This window comes from Egretta garzetta, unplaced genomic scaffold (genome assembly GCF_000687185.1).
Source record: "Egretta garzetta isolate BGI_Z169 unplaced genomic scaffold, ASM68718v1 scaffold314, whole genome shotgun sequence".
In the NCBI taxonomy this organism is placed as follows: Eukaryota; Metazoa; Chordata; class Aves; order Pelecaniformes; family Ardeidae; genus Egretta; species Egretta garzetta.
Window position 1 is genome coordinate 2391215 of NW_009259531.1, and position 22204 is coordinate 2413418.

Below are 22204 nucleotides of genomic sequence, written 5' to 3' on the forward strand. Positions count from 1 at the left end.
ACTAGATTTAGTTCTGCCGCTGTACCAGGAGGAAGGTAAAGGGTGTAATTTCCTAAATACTGTCCTTAACATAGAAGACTGGATTGGCCACGGCTATATACGTGCGTATACAGCTTTGAGCTTTTTTGATAGGTGGGTTGTGTGTTTGTGTTTAAGACCATGCCATTTGGGATTTACAAGGAAATGCCCTAAATACATTAATAGGTCTGTAAGGAGAAATGGGGAGGATTTACTGAAAATATTAACAGTACTACTTAATAAAGAGACATGCTGGCCAATGAGACAAGAAGTTGCTTCCCCCAGGTGATAACCAATTTGCGTAATCTCGTTGCTTAGGTTGTCCAGGATATGTTTTTGCTAGCTCGGGAAGCAGAAGAAAGAAAGTTTCAACAATTTGTAAACATTACCACCCTCAAGAATCTCTGTGAACACAAGGGTGAGATAAGACAGGCTGTAGGGCTGGTTACATTGTTTATTTATTCTACTGTCCTGTGGTCCCCTGTGTGCTGAAAAACACTGAGTAGTGTTGAGTCCAGTTCAGAAATGTGAAGGCTTCACTCAGCGTTGGGCAAAGGGGGCCTCTGCAGACAATTATCTGTCATTAAAGAACATTAAAAGAATTGAGACACAAGGTCAGATTTTCTTTGATGGGATGTGCAACTATAGTGATGTTCAAAAGAAGGTCATTCCTGCCCTTTAGAGCAGAGGTGGTATCGGCTGGGTTTCTGATGGATTTTTATCAGTGTTGATGTGAGGAAATGGCTTTCCCAGCTGATAACATCTTTGACTGAGTTTCTTGAACCCTTGACCTTTATCAGTCAAGGTATATATTGAATCCCCTTGTTAAAAATAAATCTCAAAACAAGTTACATAGAAAACTTTCAAAGGAACGTGTTTTATAATATTATTTTACCCAGAATGCTGCTAAATTTGTTACAATTTGGGATGTTTATTGAGATAAGAATAGCAAGTTACTAAGAAATACCTTTATAAAAGCTCCATATCAAGCCTGGCATTCATGTTCCAGGTAACCTTACTGCCCTCAGCTCTCTTAGAAAACAAGTAAATCAGTTAAATTGCTATGTATTGTTGTTGTATGTTGCTTAATAGTACTATTTCACCCTCCAGGTAGCTGCAACTGTACTCACAGGGCTCAGTAAGGAAGCATTTATGATGTCAGTGTCAAACTATGAGTTTGACTTCAACTGTGTACATCGCTGCATAAACAGAAGGTGTTAACAGAGGGCTGGGGCAATATAATTGTTCTCTCACTAAAAATTAAATTATTTTCAGTTGCCAGAATTATTATGTTCCGGTAGGTGGAGGGGACTTTAGGTAGTGGAACTCAGGGCCAAAGTTGCAATTTGGCCAGCCCATCAGAATTCATACAAATGCATTATGTGATTGTGAATAGCTGGAGAAGTGGTCACCCATTTTCTCTGACTCAAAATACTCTAATCACATCCTCTTTTCACCAGATTTTAACTGACAATTCTTTAGGAACTGTCAGTTCTCCATGCTCTATGCCTTAGGAATCACTTATTTAGGGGACCTTGATGTTTGTTGCCTGCAAATAACCATACTTTCAGCTTTGTGAGGCATAGCATCATTAAACTTGGGGCTTTTCTGCAGTCTTGGAGAGGGAGACTTCAACACTATCACCAGTGGACTTCCCTATCCCATTGTGATCAACAAAGGTCATCCAAGGATTCTGAAAGGGAAATCTTGGTGTACTGTCACCTAGCTGTATGGCTACAGTCTGATCATCCTCTAATACAGAGATAAGCTCTAGTTATAGTGCTGTGTCAAGTCTTGCACATGGTAAATATAAAAGTTAAAGCCTTAATAGACATTTATTCTGAATGATAAGGTGTGTTAATTTACATCCAATAAAGGATGTATGTATCTTCATCTTATGTGAGCATGTTCTCATATGTTGAAGTCCTCTTATCAAATCCTTCTTTAAACTGTGCAGTTGCTGGAAATGAGGCTGTAAGATCAGGATTGTTGAAGCTGGCAGTATTAAAGTTTGCGGAAAAGGTGTTGTAGGTCAGTGCAAGGGAAACCCATGTTAGGGAATCCTTATCTGAAAATACTCTCTGGCTTTTTGTTTGCTTTGTAATGTCAAAGCAGGGTCAAGAATGTAATCTGTATAGACAGAGTTTTGAACATTTGGGGATTTTACAAGAAAATGTTCTTTTTGATGTGTAAGTCCCATATTAGGGGGGTAATGCCTTTTGGTAAGCCAACTGATAGAGCTGTGAGATGGGGACAAAGGTGCTTTTTCGTCTTTGTCATCTGATGTTGGTGTAATAAAATTATTTTCTGTCTCTGAACATTGTCATGCTTGTCCCTTGGAACCACCATGGCAGTAGCAATGTCACTGCTTTACGTAGCTTAAGAATTGTATAATCTGCATATTATTCTTTCTGTGGAAAAAAGGAAACTTGCCAGACCAAGGTTAGATCTTCCTGTTTTCACAAACTGAAGATAGTAACAAACACTTATCTCACAGAATCCCCAGAGGAATTTTAGTGGTTGTACATTTGGGCAGGGCAGAATGTAATGTGTATGTGATGTTGAGGAGGAGGCAATATGCCATGTCTTTTTGTCGTGTTGTTCCTGTAAGAGAGACCATGCTGGGGGCAGCAACTGCAGTTCTTGGTGATACTTGAGTTGTTCTTTCAAACTCAATTCAACAACTGCTCAGGTTAGAAATGTATTTTTTCTTCCTTTTCTGTGAAAAAACTAGGTTTGTGCAAGCCTTCTGTCCATTCAGTCTGTCCTGGTTTCGGCTGGGATAGAGTTAATTTTCTTCATAGTAGCTAGCATAGTGCTGTGTTTTGGATTTAGTACCAGAAGAATGTTGATAACACACTGATGTTTTCAGCTGTTGCCAAGTAGTGCTCAGACTACTCAAGGACTTTTTGAGCTTCTCCTGCTCGGCCAGGTGCATAACAAGTACAGCACAGCTAGGACAGCTAACCCAAACTGACCAAAGAGCTATTCCATACCATAGAACGTCATGCTCAAGGGGAGTTGGTTGGTCGTGGGGAGAGTGATCGCGGCTCAGGGACTGCTCGCGGCTCGGGGCGGGCTGGGCATCGGTCAGCGGGTGGTCTGTTTTTGTCTCAGCCCTCGGCTCTAACCTTTTATTTTCTTCCCAATTCTCTCCCCCATCCCACAGAGGGGGAGTGAGCGAGCGGCTGCGTGGTGCTGAGTTGCCAGCCGGGTTAAACCACAACACAGTCATCCTTCCCAAAAGCATTTAGATACTTGGGTATGTTTGAAGCACATGTGGCCAAAGGTGAGAGTAGCAAAGATGATTAAGTGAAAATCAGTGGCCGGTTAAGGCAAGAAAGGCAAATACAGTACCTTCACTCAAGGACAAGACTGCAGCATTGACTCTAGATCTCTGTATTGTGGTTGGGCTGCTGCATATCAAGTCAGCAGATGTACACTGGTTGACTTAACAAGTTAGCAGCATGACCATCAGCATGCACCATTTCTTTCCCAAGTTGTGAGACACAGGGAAGCATAAGGGGAAGAGGAGAAAATAGCGGGCAAGTCAGTAGTTGAAGGAGGAGTGAGGGAGCTGGAGTTAGCTTGCTGGGTGGATGAAGGACAATATGAAGGTCTACAGTTTCGTTACATCAACATTAACTGTTGACACAACAATTCTGAAGGCCAGTAGGTTTTGGTCTGCAGAGACTAAGTGTGATCTGACTCCATAATGACTTAAACCCATCGCATGTGTGTATATATATGTGTTTTAGCAATTTTTAATTTATTCTGTAAGTGAAAAAGGGTAGAGTTTTACTATTTGTTTACTTGAAATATTCTATGGTAAAGAGAAGATGGGTACATCGTCAGAAATTCCTTTTTGAAAGATATGATGCAAAGAGTTATTTTCTTCTTTATCTTCACCAAGGATCAGAGGGGAGGGGGAAATCCCCCAAATGAATGCTGTTATTGAGGGAAACATTTCTGATATGATATGGTACAAGAAAATATTTAGAAAAGGAAAGAATTGTCTCAAGAAAATGAGAGCTAGAATGCACAATGTCTTGTGTTACTTAAAGCAATGAGATTTTAAGGTTTACCTTATGTGCCATGTACATTGATTAAATACCAAATATATGGTGGCCATTTCTAACCATCATTTACTGTATTGATTTGTCAGCAGTGGAACTGTAATAAAAAAAGCTATTGATTTACTGTCCTTATTTGCTTATGGGCTTTTTATTAATTTTACACATTGTTCCCTATTTCTAGATTATAATTTCTATGTGTTTTTTCCCTTTAAGACAAGCCTGGTCCTCTCTGAAGTTAGAAAAGAGGAACAAATTGAGGAACAAAGGAAGGAAACCATCAGCTGTGTCTTGCTAGTTCTTACTGAGCGACAAAGGCTACGTAAAGAATGGACAGCAAGGTAAGAAATTTGAGAAAAAATAGTAAGATAATAAAATTAGAAACAAGTATATCAAATATACTCCTATAAATCCACTTGTGGCGGGAGAGGGGGAAGTTGAAATTTAAAAAAAAATCAAAATTTTTCCTGTTCAAATAGTATTTTTCCTTGAATGGAATAGTCAATGTTTCTGCTTCTGATTTCAGTTACTTTGAGGGGTAAAATGCTCCCTTACTGTGCTTGTACAGTGCAATGTATTGATAATAACTTGATAGGCAGCATACATATTTGAGGATTGGTATCACCTTAAGTGCCCTAAGGTTTTTCTTATACTGCTAACAATACGAGCAATACTCCTTGCTGGCATGCCATGCTAATAGATACCCTTCTTGTCTGCTTTCTTCACGATCCTCACATTTTCTCATGTTGTCCTACTGGTGTTAGCTGGGTTGTGTTGGGTGAGATTGGCATAAATTTACATATTGCTAGGGTTTGCATCATATGACTTGTTATACTTGAGTTCCTAAATGGAACATATCGCCATGGCAATAAATCAGGTGATGTTGTTAACAATTTTAGAAAGTTGTTTATGTTTTTATTTGAAAAAGATTGTTCCTGGAGTGTAGTCAGATGAATGCATTTCAGAAACTATAGATACATCATACTTCCAGTTCTTTCAGAAATATGTGAATTCAAAAAAGAGAATTTGCACTGTAAGCTGCCTTGTGTCCTTCTCTTTAGCTGGTAAATGAGTTGATGTCACCTTTTTTTCCACATCTGTCTCTAAAAGCTATAGATTTATACTCATTTAATAATATCTTATTTTTTTCTTATTTGTGATATTTACATAAAATATCTAACAGTTTGTGAAATTTTTCTACCAAAGGTGCAGCTTTCCTTTAAAACCAGGAGATGTCATGTGCTTACAATTAAATAGTTTTTAGTCAAAAGTATTTTTTAATGAGATTTTTGTTAATCAAAATTAGCACTTAATTGACATGATTTTTTACCTGCATTAAATGTTCCAGTTAAGGGAGCTCTCCTGTGTTTTGTTAGTGTATAATTTTGGGAAGTTCCTGAAAATCTTTGAGATTGACTTTAAAAAGTTAATTTTAGATATTGGATCTGACAATTGAGTGGCTTTGCTGTTCCCAATAATTACAGTGAGTGGACCTGAAACATTTTAGAAGCTTTAGATAAAAATTAAATATTATTACATAGTAGCAATTATTATTACAAATTAGAGGCTGTGTTCTTATGAGTATGGAAGGTTTATTTGTATACTAATCAGTTAAGATGTCAGAGTGGAAAAGAGCTGATTAAGGTGGGTCTACAATATTGTTTGTATTATCGTGTGGGTTTTGTTTCTTCCTTTTTTAAGAATTTATGGGATTTGGGGGGGGCGGGGGGTGCCTTCCATCACCATGCTTACTAAAACATGCAAGCGGTTTGGCTGCATTGGAAACAGAGGAAATTGCTTAAGGCTTTTCTGTGGGACACATACATCTTTGCTGTGAACCAGAATAGAAAGCTTCCTAGAGATAGGAGGCAGCTAAATGACTCAAATGAGTGGAATATCTTTCTAGTGTTTGTTTAGTCTAACAATGATTTTCTAATATATGAAGTCATCAGGAATCCTGACAACCGGGACTCGTTTAAAAGTAGCGTGGTTACGGTGTTTCTGGCCTCTCCTTGCAGTGCAGTCAGAGGCTGGAGCCAGCGTTGCCATTGTAGACCTAGTCTAGGCTCCGACACAGAAAGTCTGAAGTTCTTGGCGGGGGGGTGAGAGGCACAAGTAGACAAAGTGCAGGCCTCCTTAAAACTAAACACCTGAAAGAAAATTTCAAGAGCATTGTGCCTTGAAAGTTCTGAAAGGAAGTGTCCTTTGAGTATTAAATATCCATAATCCTTTTTCTTTCCATTTGATGTTTCCCATCCCAGTGACCTATCTGAGAGTCTCATCCATATGATCTGCCTAAACAGACTGTTACCATACACCTCACTTTACTTCATCAAAGCTTCAGCTAGATGTCTGGAATGAAGCGCTGGCTGTGGTAGCCATCAAGCATACGGTGGTGAAAGTTATAAAACGTCCGCTGTGGTACTAGCAGGGCTGCCCATGTTTTAGAGATCAGTCTATTGTGTACTTTGGAATTACATGAGAAAAATGTGCTTGGACAGGAAATAATTAGCACTTGTCAAAGGGCAGGCAATAGGTTACAGTATTTTACTTTCAACAGGCTATCAGGGGATCAGCTAGATTAGATAATAGAATTTTTTTCCTCTGGAAGCTAAATACAGATGACTCTAATTACCTTACATTGTGCATTAGAGAGCACATTATGAACAGTACAACTTCAAGAAATTTAGGTCAATGAAGGGTGGGCAGCTAGCAAAAATTTTACTTTGCACTTGGTCTTTGTAGAGTTATGTAGGCATTCTGTTCCTTCATGGGTTTTATTTGTGTCATTAACACCTTAAATAAAAACAACACATGCTGGGAACTGTTAATAGAAACTGATTCAACTTTTAGAAATTGAGTCTTTCTCAGAGAAAGGCAGCTGAACTGGTTTGATATGTGTATGCATTTACTTGGTTAAAGCAAGGCCTTGCATTGCTTGCTCGTAGTTGTACCAGTGTTTCTGCATATTAACCAACTGAAATGACTCTTTAAGTTTTTGTTTCAGCTCCATAGTCCAAAACACATGGCAGTGCCTTAAGAGTGGTGGCTCACTGTTTCATATGCTTTTGATCCAAAGATGTCATTGGTATCTTAAGTATCCCAGCAAGTCTCCTAGGTATTCCAGTTATTCTGTGTTGAGTGGTAGTGATCCAAAATACTTCAGGTAGAACTCAATGAATGTCCTCTAAGTGTTAACAGAAATGGTCCAGAGTTTCTAAAGCCCCAGATTTGTTTATACTGCATGATAGTGCCTGATGGACAGGTTGTTATAGCTGTTAAAGAGCTGCTCTAGCCCTTTGAACTGACCCCTTCTTGACCTCTGCTTATAGAAGGTCACTGTTCAGCTTATAAAGTAAGGGGAACCTTAGATTCTACTGTAACAGATAGAGGGTAAAGGGAACAGCTGTGAGTTTTGGACTAACCATGCAAACCTGTGTAGACTTTTTAGGGTCACTGTATGATAATGAAAATTGTTACCAAATTATATGGAAATTTAACAGCAATAGTGGGAAAGAGAGGGTGGAGTCTAATGCATTGGGTTTGATAAATGAAGTGTGAAGTTACCCATCTGGCTCTAGACAGCCCTCTTTTTCTCTACGAAAGGGAAACATTTAAAAATAACCATGGTACATCTAGAATCAATGACCCATACAGAGAGCTGGAATAGATCAAGATTTAATGGTGGCTGTGGAAGAAATTATCATTTGAAAAGTGAGACAAAGGATGAAAAAGTACAGTTCAATATCTGCACCTGATTCATTTTCAAAAAAGGCCTTAATATTTTTAGCCCGTTGATGATGCTATTGACATTTTTTATTTTGCTTTTTAACTGGAACCAGAAAAGTTGTTATATCATAAAGAAACAGGCCAAAAAAAAGAAAAAGTACTTGATATTCAAGAGAGAATGTTGCACTTTTCCTGATCAGTAAATGCCCAAGAGAACTGGACAGTGCAGTTCAATCAAAATTGTATCTCTTATTCCTCCTAATAGAACTTGTATCATGTTATAATACTGTTGTCTTTAGGGCTTGCATAACATACTCCACTTAGTTGCTAGTAGTTTTTTGCCGTATTTTTCATATAGATGCATTTACTACCAAACTAATTTGTCATCAAGAAATCAACAATAGATTAATTTAAAGGATAATGTTTAACTACATTGAAATTATTAACTGCTAGGAAAAAAACATTGTTAGTTAAATCATTACTAAAATAAGTCTTTTTCATGCACAAATTTTAATAGTCAAAATGGTTTTATTATGACACGGGCTCTGATGTCCATTTTGCTATTTCCCTGAGTGAAATTGCACCATTTCCCTTAGGGGAATTTCAGCCAGGTAGTGGAAAATGTAAAGTTTTGGAGAAAGACATAATGAAGTGAAAAGTTTGATAGGAAAAATAAAATTATTTGTGATGGTTGTATTTTCATAGTTGTGCTACTTAGTCAAATTCTGAAATCTTAAGAGTACTCTCTAAGCCATCATGTAATGACAAATTGACATAGTGAAAACAGAATAAACATTCAATAAATAATTTGGACCAAAGTAAACACAAAATTCTTCTGGTTCATGAGATAAACAGCAGAAAAGTGTTAATTGATTATATCTTGTAAGAATCAATAGTTTAAAACCTGGGCTCATTGCAATAACACAATGAAAAAAATCTATTTTATGAGGTCATTCTAAAGCCCATAACATTTTGTAGATCAGATCACTGTGTATTTTTAGAATTGTTATAGTCTTCCATCTTTGCACAACACTTCAAAACTCATGGCAAATCGTATAAGTTTCAGGTTTCAAGTCAAACTTGAACTATAATTCCATAGCCTTTTTTGCCTTTGTCAACCCCCTTAGATCTCACAATTTTGACATAACAGTGTGAAGATAAGTATTTTTTTCTAGCTACATACTACTGAGATAGTTTTACCACTCAGCATTGAAATCTGGATTATTGTGTGGATATTTATGTAGGAATTTAAAGTGCAAGTATGTAATGTGACAATTGAGTCCTAATCTACGATAACACTGTTAGGTTGTATAATAAGAAGAACAATGAAGAATATGAGAGTGGAATCCTAAAATAGTATGCATGTTAAATGAGATACAAACGGGAAGAGAATATACTATATTATTTTATTTTCTCTTTTGAAGAAAAAAAAATTAATTTTTTTTATGACTTACCTCTTTATACCTTGGAGTTTTAGATCATATCTAAGAAGGTAATTGAGGTAGATTTTACTCTTTCTAGCTCCAGCAGGAGAAAGTGGTGTTCACATAAAGAAGGAAGATATTTCCTTCTGTAAGAGAAGAAAAGTCCATGGGTTAAGAAGTTAGCATGGGCTTTGGGAAAACTGGGTCGGGTTTTTTTCCTTCTGTCACAGACTTTGTGTATTTTTCAGGAACCCACTAAACACTAGTTTTTAAATGAAATGTGGTAATACTGGTTGAAAGACAAATACTGAAATTTTTTACACTCTCACAGGCCTGCCAAGATGATAAATACATGAAATACCATGAACTCTTCAGAAACTACTGCAATGGGAGCTACACTAGTTCCAAAGTTTTAACAGACAAATTGCAGAGGTATCAAAGTCAGACAGAGAGTGGGGGGAAGTATTTGGGTTGTTTAGAACTCTTGTGGTAGTTTTGTGTAACATTAGAATGACAGATCTTTATTTTTTTTTCATGTTGAGGAGCCTAGTGTCCATGTTCCTGCAGTTGGTAAGGATCTCAGTACAGACGGCTACATGCTCTCCAGTGGGTTTTTGTAACAGTTGTCCTCTCTAGACAATGTGTGTGTCAGCTGGAATAGGTACTCAGTAAGTTAGGAACAAGCATAGACAAAAACTCTGATTCATCAATTTGGAAATCACAGGGGGGAAAAAAGAGATTATTATATTTTGATTCTTTGATATTCATATTTTGTGTGTATGTGTATGCTCTGTAGAAGAAGAAAATTAAATTGTTCAGCACCCAGTGTGTAACCTAAACCAGTTTTTTCAGAAAGAAAATGTACATTGTGACTTAGATGGTAATGCTGAATCCTGTATGTTAATCAGGAAGATGCTTTGAGAACCAGCCTTGCAGCTCTCAAATGAACGGAGAAAACGCTGGGACTTCAATGAAGTTGTCAGGTCTCCTGCTGTAGTTATGCTTAGACATCAGCTGCCTTGATTGACCTCTGACTTTTCTCCAGTTGCTTATTACCAGACTTCTTTTGCTTCTCATGACCCTTCCTGTTTTCCGCCTCTGTCTTTCACCTGTGTTCCTTGTATTGAGGAGTCTTTGAAGCAGCCAAGCTGGGGATCAATAGGTACAAGTACTCTCCAGAACAATGGAAATACTGCTTGATTAAATGCTGGTGTTTAACCACCGCTATTATTTCCTTTGAAACTGTCTTGACCCTTTGCCCTTGAAAAGGCTTTATGTTTACAAGCTGTGGCTACTTACAGAAAATGTTGCTTCTTACCTTGTGATGTCACTGTATACACAGCAAATATGGTGTAAAAAAAATGGTTCTTGGTGTAGGGACGGGCTTAAAACAAATGAAATTATAGGGCAGTCTGGTAAAAGCCACAGAACTTCAGCTCTGTGTGTGGCTTTTGTGTGTGTCAGGCCCTTTCATTAGGCACTTTGTAGGGATTGTTTACTCTGAGGGTTTACTTTATCATTTTAGTTTAGTTTTAATGCCCCACTTCTGAAAATCATAGAGAGATGAATCATTCCATACCCAAATAACTACTAAATCAAAATTATTTGACATTCCCTTTTTTGATTTCATGCTTTTCTTCTTGTTACGTTAGATGGATTTTTCAAAAGATGATTCAATGACACTTCCAAAACTGTCAAATGGCACAAATTTAGTCTTTATTTATAGTGCAATTAAAGTTTCCAAAACAAAAAGTGATAAAGAATTTTCCCACTCCATCAGAGTGCATTTGTTTGGGTTTTGGGTTTTTGTGGTGGGGTTTTTTTGTTGGTTTTTTTTTTTTGGGGTTTTTGTGGTGGGGTTTTTTTGTTGGGTTTTTTTTTTTTAAGCTAAATTTCTTAGATGTTTCACTTTACTTCCCCTGGACAGGCTTTTAAAGTCAGCTTGGGTGACACTTCCTTGTGTATGTAAGCTTTCATGATTGCAGTACAAGAAAGATAGTTAGCGTTGTTTTTCCAGTGGTTTGACGATTTGCTCACTACCACTGGGAGATCTGAATGCTGGAAATGGAGATTATTGCATTTCCAGGCTGCAGGATACTGGAGATGGAATAGATCACAGAGGTGACAAATTTATAATCTGTGGAGACAGAGTGTTAGCCACATCATCAGACAGTTGAACCACAAAGTAGCATTAGCATCAGCTGTCATCATTCCTGTAAGAGAGAATGGTGTCTGCTAGAGGCAGGAGAAAAGCTGGGAGAATTCAGTGTGGTGTACGGTGCTCTCTAGCTGCCCATATTAGCTGAAGACCCAGTGTTATAAACTAGGGATAAAGTGTGACTGGTCCAGAGAATGAAAAATAATCATAGATTTATATTGCTTTATCCACTGAGGTTTCTTTCTTCTGCAATATCAATCCATACTGTCCTTTGTGTTCAGCAAAATGTGCTAATGTATGTAACATGTCCATAAAACTACTCACAAACTTAGTATGAACTAAAACTTTGTCTAAAACTAGACACTAAAAATTAAACGAGTCTGAAGACGCAATTCTGTCTTCTATAAAACAATAGAAGCCCTATCCAAACAGGACTTTATTGTTGTTAGTACCATTATTGTCACAGCTTTATCTGTCATAAAGCTGAATTAAACAAATATAATTTGGAGGATCTGTGTTAAATAGTCTGTATATGTTACCAAAACAGAAAAAACAGAGGGTGACATAAAGGCTGTACCTAGCCAAATGGTGTGCTTATCATATCATGGCATGAGGCATCAGCGACCAGATGCTTACATAAGTTCATGGCTTCAGTCTTAAATGCTGTTAGCCTTCTGCTATTAAAGTTTTTCCACATATATAGAACTTGATGGCTCCAGGACTGGGAATGAAATACAAAGCCTTTTGTTTTCAGGTCACCGGTTCAAATATGGTTCAGGTAGGTAGTGCCAAAGATTATTCCCATTGGGTATCTGTGTTTGATGGCCTATGTAAAATGCATTGGTTTTCCAATCCTGGTAGGCAGGTGTGTATATCACATAAAGCAACTGTTACAGCTGACACTAATTGGTACCCTTGCTGGCATTTTCGGAGCAGCCAAAAATTAAATGGATGTAGAAACTGAGCAAGATACTGTCAATGCTCTGAGCAGTCTAGACCTTGGTGGTGAGGTAGCAATAAGCCAATGAATATCATGGCTGACTGGGGGCAAAACCAAGAATGTCAGTCTGTTGCATTGCTATGCAGTTTGCCTGCACTAAAAGTTATGGTAACTTACACAGATAATCATACACTGGTGAGAGAGCCATGGTAAATTACTGGATGATGTCAACAGCACTGGACAAGAGGGAAGGGCAATCCACTGGGATGTCAGATGGGTTGGAGATATGTCAACTAATTGGGGAAACTGAGATGAACTGGAGAATTAGAATTACTTGCTTGTTTTTACTACTAATGAGATCTTTGGGGCATCTTAACAGTTTCATTTCACTTTATTATTTGTGCTGTCTATTTTGACTGAATTTTCAATACTTAATGTATCATTTCTGTGTGATTATTAAATTATAAACTATGATGATATTTAAAATAGCTAAGAAAGGACGTTGGCGTTTCTTATGCTTAAGATGTTCTTGGAACATGGGAAGCTGTTACATAACATACGTTGTTTTCATATTCTTTGTCATCTTTTGGTAAATAACAGCAGCCCCAAATGGGAACAGTGCTTAAAGCACAGGTAGTAGTAGCAGCAGAAAATCCTACTGTTATTTGAGTAGCTTAACCAGCTGAGAATGCTTGTGGTGGTAAGCAACATCCCAACTTACTGGTATTTCACAATACTCATTTATGATTCCATATTGCTGTATTCTAGAGATTATCTAGCCTGGGTTGGTGGTGGAGCAGAGAGGACTCATGGGTGAGAAATGTGTTAAAGTAACATCAGTGATATAATTAGAAATTGAGAGAAATAACTGAAACAAAAAGGTATCTTGAGATGTATCAAAAAGATTAACTGAGAAACAGGCTCTCAAAATGCAGGGTTTGTGGGAGAAGCTAAGAAAAGGCTATAGAGTATTAAAGTAAAAGCAGTAATACTGGGAGAAAAGAGTATTCTGTTGGAGGAGGGCACTGAGAATTTTAAGAGCTACTAATAAGAGGTTGTTCCATTCTCCCTACAACTGTAAGCTGAATGGATGCATCAGTTATGCCTGTGGATGTGCTGGAGTTACATTTAGCTCCAGATTATGCTGGAGGGCATTTTTTGTACGAGTTTAGACAAATAGTTGTTTTTGACCAAGTTGACATTTTCTCATTTTTATTTTCTCATATGTAGTAATGTCAACATTTGGTCTTTCTGAGTTCTAAAAAATATTCTTATCAGAATTCTTTCTGACCACCTAGTAAAGGTGGATTTGAACAAGCGCTCAGGAGAAGCAAGGTAATCAATGTATCCACTCCAGCGTAGATGACTTGCTAACTGTACAGCATGTTTATTGTGAGGCATATAAGGTCTAATTATTTTATATTAGGCCATCCTGAAAGCATTTTAGGTATTTGCCCTTCTTTTAATATTTGGAGATATGGGTAATCCCGACATCCAGATGTGTGTGTTAAGGATTGAGAGGGAGGTTGGAGGAGGGGGAAAGAGACGAGGAAAGGGATTTGAGAGGGAAGAGGGTGCAATGTTAGAGGCTTTTAACTGTTTTGCTTGCCTGTAGGTGACACTGTTGCATCATTTATCTGTACATTTTCACATATCTTGTCCAGGGACAAAAAAAAAAAAAAAAGTTTCATTAAAATAATTTGAGAGAGATTCAAATAAATACATTACACTAATGATTCCTTAAGCCTTGGCTAAAGAGTAAAGTCTCAGATAAAGGTAGATGAATTGCACGTTCTCCTTCCCAAAGATGGCAGCAGTTTATAATATTATTTCTGATTAACTAGCTCACTAGCATTGCATCGTCAGTTCAGTATTCCCTTGACAGGCAAGATGCTAAAAGGATTGCTCTGCATGTTTCTAAAGACTAATGTAATAAATCAAGATGATAATACACCGATGGGCGGAAAAAAAAAATCTTAATTTGCTGCTAAGTTATGGCAATATAAAGTTAAAATGTTTTTCTTTGCTCAAGTCATTTAAATTAATAATGTGTGCCATTAAGTGAAATCTCACAGAGGATTTTTCCTTCTTTGCCATTAAGTATGCTGGCTACAGAGAAAATGAAATATTCTATGAGGCTTGAGCAATCATCTATCTCCAAGCTACAGTGTGCCTGCTGCCAGATGTTCAGGTGCTGGTGCTGCTGCTTTGACATGTATATCTCTTCCAGGCAAAAAAACAATATATACATCAGTCCAGGTGCAAGGTGGCCTTGCCAGCAAACCTGCCTCCTCCTAGCTGTGACACTCATCCACTCCCCGTCAGAATGTGTACGTTAGAAGGGGATTGTAATTAACCCCTGGAAAGCATAGTTTTCACTAAAGTGATGTGCACAGTAATGATATTGTTAGCTTCCTTAATTTCCAGTTTCACCATCAATTATGCCATGTGTTTCATCCAGTTGGTGCTACCCTCCCAGTGTTAATTATAACCTACAAGACTGTTACAGTTAATTTTATGGCAAGCATATTGTCTCTTCAAGGCTCCGCAGCAGCTCATAAATTATCTTGAAGGTAAAATGTAACTTGGGGAACTAGTTATGAAAATTCCATCCATCTCGCTTAGGAGGTGCAGCTGCTACTGTCAGCTGCCTCGCTGCTGCATTGTGAAGGAATTATGGTGGGTCAGGTTTAAGAGGCTAGGCCCAGGCTGTCACCGAGGAGAAAGGCTGTCCTGGCCCTGTCAGACAAGTACCTTCTGCTAGTCCCTTGTGGCTTCGCTTTGCAGGCAGTAAAAGGCAGGCAGTGCAGGTGGATAGTCCCCAAGCTGTCTCTATTCATTACTTTACAGAAACTTGTTTTAGGTAGGCAGGTAGGGAGACCTTTTCACTGTTGTCATAATGTTAGGCATCATCTGCAAAGTGCAAGATAGATAACTCTATAAATAACTCGCTCTTCTGTGGGGCTGGGGCAGTGGAGAAGAGATGATTAGCACCGGAGATGCACATGAAATAGCTCGCTGGTTTGTAAAATGACTGTTGGTTTAATTGTAGCAATAGCTTGGTTTGGAAGAGCGCATCTGTTCGCTTTTATTTTGCACACACAATACGAGGAGGTGCAATTTCACTGCTAAGTAATTGGTGTTGGAGTTTCACATTAAATAAATTAGCATGGGTTTGTGTTGGAATTATTTATGACATCTGTGTGTCTGTCTGTCCTGGGTTTTTTTTTTTTTTTCTGAAGGAATTGGGAAGGAAGGAGAAAGCAACCCACTACGCAGAACAATGAGCTCAGCATTCAGTGCTATTTATATTTTTGTAGTATGCTTGTGTTATTGCTATAATGTCTTATTCAGCTCTTTATAGTAAAAATACAAGACTACAGTAAAAATGCAAGGCTACCATAAAAATATAATGCCTTATTCTGCTATCTCTTCCTTTAATATTTTGTATTTCAATAGTTTGAAATGCTGTCAAGCTTTGGGTTTTTCTTTAAAAATGAAACCTAAGTACAAATCAAATTTCCTGAGAGTCTCCCTCCCCCGCCCCCCATTTTACTTTTCGAAAGGACTTTTACAGTGTTTACAGTGTTGTTTCCTAACCTCATTTACAGTTGGGAGGGCATGTGAGAAGGAACGCTGAAAGCTGATACTTTTAATGCATTTCCATAGACAACCGCTGTGCAGATGTGAATGTGCAGACCTGTTGTGAATGAGTAAATGTTGTGAATTCAATTGAGGAGAAAAAGAACAAACACAGTAATGAAAACCAGCAAGGATAATGCATCTAAATATGTATTGTTCATTTGTTTTGACAGCCTTCATTCAGTTTTAATTATTTTTGATAGTTCATTATACAGGGAAGTAAAATTTTTGAAAATAATGCTGACTTTGTAAATCGGACCTCTTATGTGGGTGGGGGAAGGCTGATTAGGGAGTGCAAAATAGTACACTTCTAATGTATGTCCATTATTGCTTTTCCCTTGGAATTGACAGCAAATGTGCCTTGTGATACCTTTCACAGGTCCATTCTTCTCCCAGAGTCAACAATGCACATTTCAGTGTATTCAGAGAAGAAACTCCTAAGTTTCAGCTGACCAGAATCCTGTATTTCTTTTGTTTAGTTTATTCAGAGGGATGCTGTGCAGTAGGCACAGGCTTCGGCAAAGTGAGGTGTAAAACCAGGACTGCCTCAAGAGTAGACCCAGAGGCATTGCTTCTCTGAAGCAGAGCTCCTTCCTGGCTTTATCCTTTCCTTGTCTCTCACAAAAGAGATAGGGAGAAAAATTGTAACTGTTGCTAGCATACACCATTGAGCGTGGGGTTGCTTCACCTGGTCACCTACATTTTTATCTCCTACGCTATAGGATGTCAATTACTATACGAAGGTTATCCATCAGTATTGCCAAAGCAATTCTTCCCTTGTGGGGTACCTCCCAGTTATGAGTCTGCTTCATAACTGGGAGGTATCTGCAGTTGCTGTAGTATAGTTCTTACTACATTTTTGATGAATTTGTGTGGGTAGAGAAGGTTGGGAACAGGTGAAAAATTTGAGAATTTTAATGTTGCATACTAGTTTCTAAAGGGATAAGCTGACTGCTGAGAATCCAAAAATGTAACATTTATTTGGGTTAAAATCATGTGAAATTATCTGGAATATCATTGTCATTATTGTCTCGTCTCAGATTGATTTAACGCCATTGCAATATCGCTGAGTTTGAGAGTTACTGTTGATTGAAGTCAGTGTAACTGAGAAGAGAATCAGGGCACGGGTCCTGGTAAATATTTTTGACATTTTCTTAGGATGGAATCTCAGACTTTTGTTGTGACACTGCTGCAGAAAGTCGCATCCGATTGGAAAATTCTTTATGGTTTGTGATTTGGCACGTAAAATGGTCATTACCAAAGTAATTCGCTTTTAAATGTAAGAAATCTTTTTTGTGCAATTGGATAAGAAAACCTTTTTCAGAATAAAGTGTCTTTGTTTCTTGTCTCTTGCCAACTTCAGTAGGAAAGACTGCATTTGGAAAGCGATTCAACTATGTAGTATTGCAAACTTGGTTTTTAGGAAGAAGGATTAAAGTAGCTGTAAAATAACGGGAGAGAGGACAGCTTAAGAGTTGGATCCAGACTGCTCAGTTGTCACAAGCAATCACATTTTTAAAAATGTTGCTGTTTCTTGCTTAACATGACTCAATATGTTATTTTATATCCTCAACCCAAGAAGAAAATGAATTTTCAAAATAGCCTCAGTATTAGATAGTCATTAGATTCCAAAAAACATTTGGAAAAAAGGAGGGTTTATGGCTTTAGAGTTTTACACAACACACAAAATTTAGACTTCTTTGTTGTAAAAGTAGTGATTTAGAAGAACACAAACTCAAATGAAATATGTTTGCCAATGAAGTGCACTATCAGCCAGATAAATTTCTGAGAATAAAAATAATTTTATAGCTCAAATATGTAAATATCAAAGGGGTTCAAATCTATGATAGTTCGTGCAGATCAGTGTTGAAGCTTGGTGCTTCAAAATCTATAAGGAAAAGAAATCAGAATTTTTAATATTGTAGTAGGAAAAATTATTTTTTGAGTTTCTGCTTGTTAATAGTTAATTATAAGTTCCAGTAACATGGGACCTCTCTGCATGTTGAATCTTGTGAGATCAATGGAGCACTGCATGCAGTTGACCATTTCTTCATTCAGTTTACCCATGAAAACAAGTTATCACTACTGCTTCTCTCTCTTATTAGAGTACATTAGAGTGTATTAGAGTACATTTTGGTGTGAAATAATTTCTTTCTTTTGTTTCACAATATTCCTGTGCCTTGCTCTTTTGTTACTCTGAGGTAGAAGATCACTGTCCTTCACTGCCTTTCTAGGGCCTTCTGATCTTTTTGCTGTCAATGTGTAAGACAACCATTCTATAATTTGCCTTGGGTGAGAAGTTTAAAACTGAGTAGGATTGCTAGACTACCAAAATACTATGCAAATTTAATTGTGTAATTAAAGTTACATGATATAAGAAGCAAAAGCTTGATATGTATTTGGTCCTGGCTCAATAGAAGCATTAAGCAAGATAATTTCAAGGATTTATATAGTCTCTTTGAAGGAATATAGCTTGCAACAAAGCAAATAGAATCACTTATGTGTTTAAACTTTCACATGTTTGAAGCAAGCTACTTTAAGTATATGTCTGACTTCTAGCATGAATTTATGTCCTCTTGTCGTTAGACCTTCAGTTTAACTGTGCACACAGAAGTACTTTGCTGAAAAGACATCTGCTTGGTTTCATAGATTTGGACTGTATTTAGGGATTTCTGTCTCTCCACGATGTCCTTCTGTAGAAGGAAATACTCTTGGTCTCTCTTCAGAGTGTTTTATAAGAAACAAACCAAAACAAACAAAATCCCTCCCAAAACAGAAAAAAACCTTGAACTTTATAAAGTGTCTACATTTATGAAATACATAACTTTTTTTCTTACTAGAACCTGTAAGCATATGCATTAGGCTGCTGACATAGTTGCTGATCTTGAAAAGTGCTGACTGACCTTTTCTGTGCACTCTTAATTGCTGATAAGGAAAATACTAATCCTTCAGCTTTTACTAATTTTTATTTTTATCCTACAAAAGAAATGGTAAGAGAACAACATACTCTCAAATATCAAAAGAAAAAAGGTTTAATTTTTATGTTTAAGTGTACAACTTTTTAAAATGTATCAATTATTATGAGCTGCAATTGATGATGAATACAGAAAAATAACTTCGTTTGCCTGCTCCTTTTTTTTGCTCAAAGCCTGGCCTTTATTTAAGCATATTATTTTTCTGTGTCACACACAAAAAAAAAAAACACCTACAAGATTTATTGGCATTTGTATGGAAAAAATGAAAGGATTTTCATGTTTTGTAAGAAACTTAATACACTCTCACAGATGGCCCAGCTCAGGTGTGATTTTAATTATGAGATAAAACAAAGCCCAACACAGTAGGAAGTAGTCTTAATAAACGGCCTGAAGCTTTTGTCTTCATGTGTCAAAAAGCCTTTTTATTGCGTGATGAAAATTTTTTTTTTACTAGCTGTTTCTAAAAATGCTTGAAAAAAATACAAGGGCTTCCAAAGTTCAAGTGAATTATTTGGATCAAGTAAAAAAATAGGAATTTTTTCCATTTCTATTTTCTTCCCAATAAGTTTTGATTTCTGCTGGCATATGATAGAAAAAATGCATTAGTAATATTTAAACCTGCAAGGACACAAATGCTTTATTAACAAATGAAACCATTTTTTAATTAGATGTTGTCCTCATTTGTTGGTGTATCGCATTGCTTAGTAATAACAAAAACTGAGAATTTGTTAAGCCTGGCTAAAACTGCACCATCAGAAACTAATAATAATTTAAACCCTGCTATGGTATTCAGCCTTCATTATTAAAACACAAATAGTATGATCCTGTTGTTAAATATTACTAATATATTATAATAATGTTGTCCTGTCTTTCCCTTAGTGGGGAATTATGAGGCCCTCATGTTAGGACCTCAGTGTCCTGACATAGTTAATTATCCATAGATAATGGTTTTCAGCAGTAGCTGTTCTGAACATCACAACCTCACTGTTAAGGGCTTAATAAATATTTGCAGACTCAGGTGCAGAGCACCTATGTACTTCTCTACAGAAGCAAACAGCTGTGGTTTCTCTCCTGCGCCATACATCACATACAGTGCCTCATTTATTGTGGCAAACCTAATGGTGCAAATGGCAAGCTTTATGTCCTAAGTTATACTGTGGTAATATGTTTGTTGCAGATACGCTAGCTTATCCTCAATGAGTCGTCTGTCCTTGCTCATACAAAAACATCTTAGAAAGCTGAAACTTCTGGGATTTGCTATTTGAACATTGTGTATATTGATAAAATTATTTAAAACTGCATTTTAGAGTGTAGAACCACTATCGCCACCGATGCTGGAAGGTGGAGAACTAAAACCAGATGGCTCACAATTGAATTCTGTGTCCGCGAGCTTACTTTTAGGGGACAGTTATTTGTAATAATTATTTCATTTATAGGACAGTGAAGAGCATGAACATAATAAGCTTTTATAAGTTATACAGGTTAGGGATGTTGGTGGTTTTTTTCCTGTGTGGTTGAATAAATCTCATGGGAGGAAGTACCCATAAACTTCAGGTAGCTGTGCATCACCTTAAATTGTGGTTTGGCATATTGCGTGATTCTAATGGAACATCCCATCTTTAATTGCTGGGAGTGATGGAGTGAAAGGAGGAAATGCTAGGTGTATGTACGTGGAGCTGAGCCACGTTCAGAGCGAGGCATTCTAGCAGTGGTAGAGTTTTTATGGTCTTTGATTAGTAGTCAGTAAGCCCCTCTGTCTAACCAGGGAGGGATAACAATTTCATACACTTAAAGACAGAGTTCCTAATAGGAGCTCAGACGTGTGATATTTGAAGGAGGTGAACAGTGGTAGGGACAGCAATAGTGTTATCAACAGTTGTATCTCAAGTCTGTTAATATTTCATATTTTCCTCAGAGCATTAGCTGTTGAGGACCTGTGTTTGTGTTTCAGCTTTCATTTATTACAGAGCTGCTAAGAAAGGCATGATAACATTCCTTATAAAAGCATATAAATATATATATATTTGTGTGCACTGCATATGTATTTCTAAACACACACACACACACACACATATATATATACACCTGTGGCTTCTGCAACCTGACTGACAGCTTTTGGAGGCTTATGATTGTCAGCTGCAGAAACACGATGGAAAAGCTCCAGCAATTAATAATGGGGGTTTTATTAATAAGTTTGTAAACTAGGAATATTATGCGTTGCAGTACTGTGTTTTCAGTATAGAAACCTCTTTTTTTTTTTTTTTCTCATGAAAAAACTATGTATGCTAATGCTATTTAAAAATGCCTGGAGATGTGGCCTCTCCTCTGCACTGGCTCTTGTGATCTTGTTCAAACTTTTGAATGCATTTTGGTTTAGATCTGCAGCTGCATTGTACACTGATGCAGTTGCTTATATTTGTTTATCCCAAATGTCAACATATCCCTAAATGTTGGAGGGGGGGAATTCCATGTTAATTGGAAATTAAAAATAAAGTTACATCATTATTACATCCCAGTGTGTAATTAGACATAAATTGTATACCTTAGTTTGGAAAATAGATTGCATGTCCTTATCTATTTGTATTAATTTTTGATTAAATTAATTAATATTTTGATTGGCTGACATGACACAATAGTAGTAATACTTGAAATGTTACGCAGCAAATTGTTTTAGTATTCAGTCCAAAAAAAAAAAATTAACTTCTTCATGTTTTTCCCATAGATTTCAATGCTTTCAACAAAGGCCTCAAGTGGAAGTTGTTGGTTTTTTTTTTTTTGTTGGGTTTTGTGGTTGGTTTTTTCCCAGAAATTTTTCATTCTCTGCTTCCCCCTTGCCCATGCATCCTTGGTCCTAATCCTTTTCCATTGTTATATTTTATGGATTATACTGTATTAATCTCTTCTAGTCATATTCATCATGTATTAAGAGAAGGTGTAATAGAAATAGTAATCTATAATAAATTAATAATGGTCTATTTTAAGCTCTTGGTTGTCTGCTGTCTGTGGGAGGATTTGGAAGAATAGTGTATGGTCCATATTCCGTAGAATTTATAGTCCAGTTTAGGCAGGAAAATGATCCTTGTCTGTCTTGTCTTGTCCTGTGTGCATCATTCACTGTGATTCTCAGCTGGTGTAATGCCAAATGCTCTATCAATATTTATCTTTTCGAAGATTTCTAAGAAATCAGTTATTGATGAGTAAGGATAGGAGTCATATTCGCCTTGATGGGTGGGGGCCTTGACTCG

General features: G+C 37.1%; 1 protein-coding gene across 4 annotated transcripts in view; it reads left to right on the forward strand.

Moving 5' to 3' along the window:
* The window catches only part of FTO (FTO alpha-ketoglutarate dependent dioxygenase), a 260976-nt gene that overhangs the window by 118331 nt on the left and 120441 nt on the right, over positions 1-22204 (forward strand). For 3 of the 4 annotated variants that reach the window (XM_035893132.1, XM_035893133.1, XM_035893135.1), the window contains one exon: positions 4308-4432. In XM_035893132.1, coding sequence (XP_035749025.1) covers positions 4308-4432 — 125 coding nt within the window. Of the gene's footprint in view, positions 1-4307; positions 4433-9575; positions 9663-22204 lie in introns of those variants that run through there. The other variant, XM_035893134.1, reaches the window with a different exon arrangement.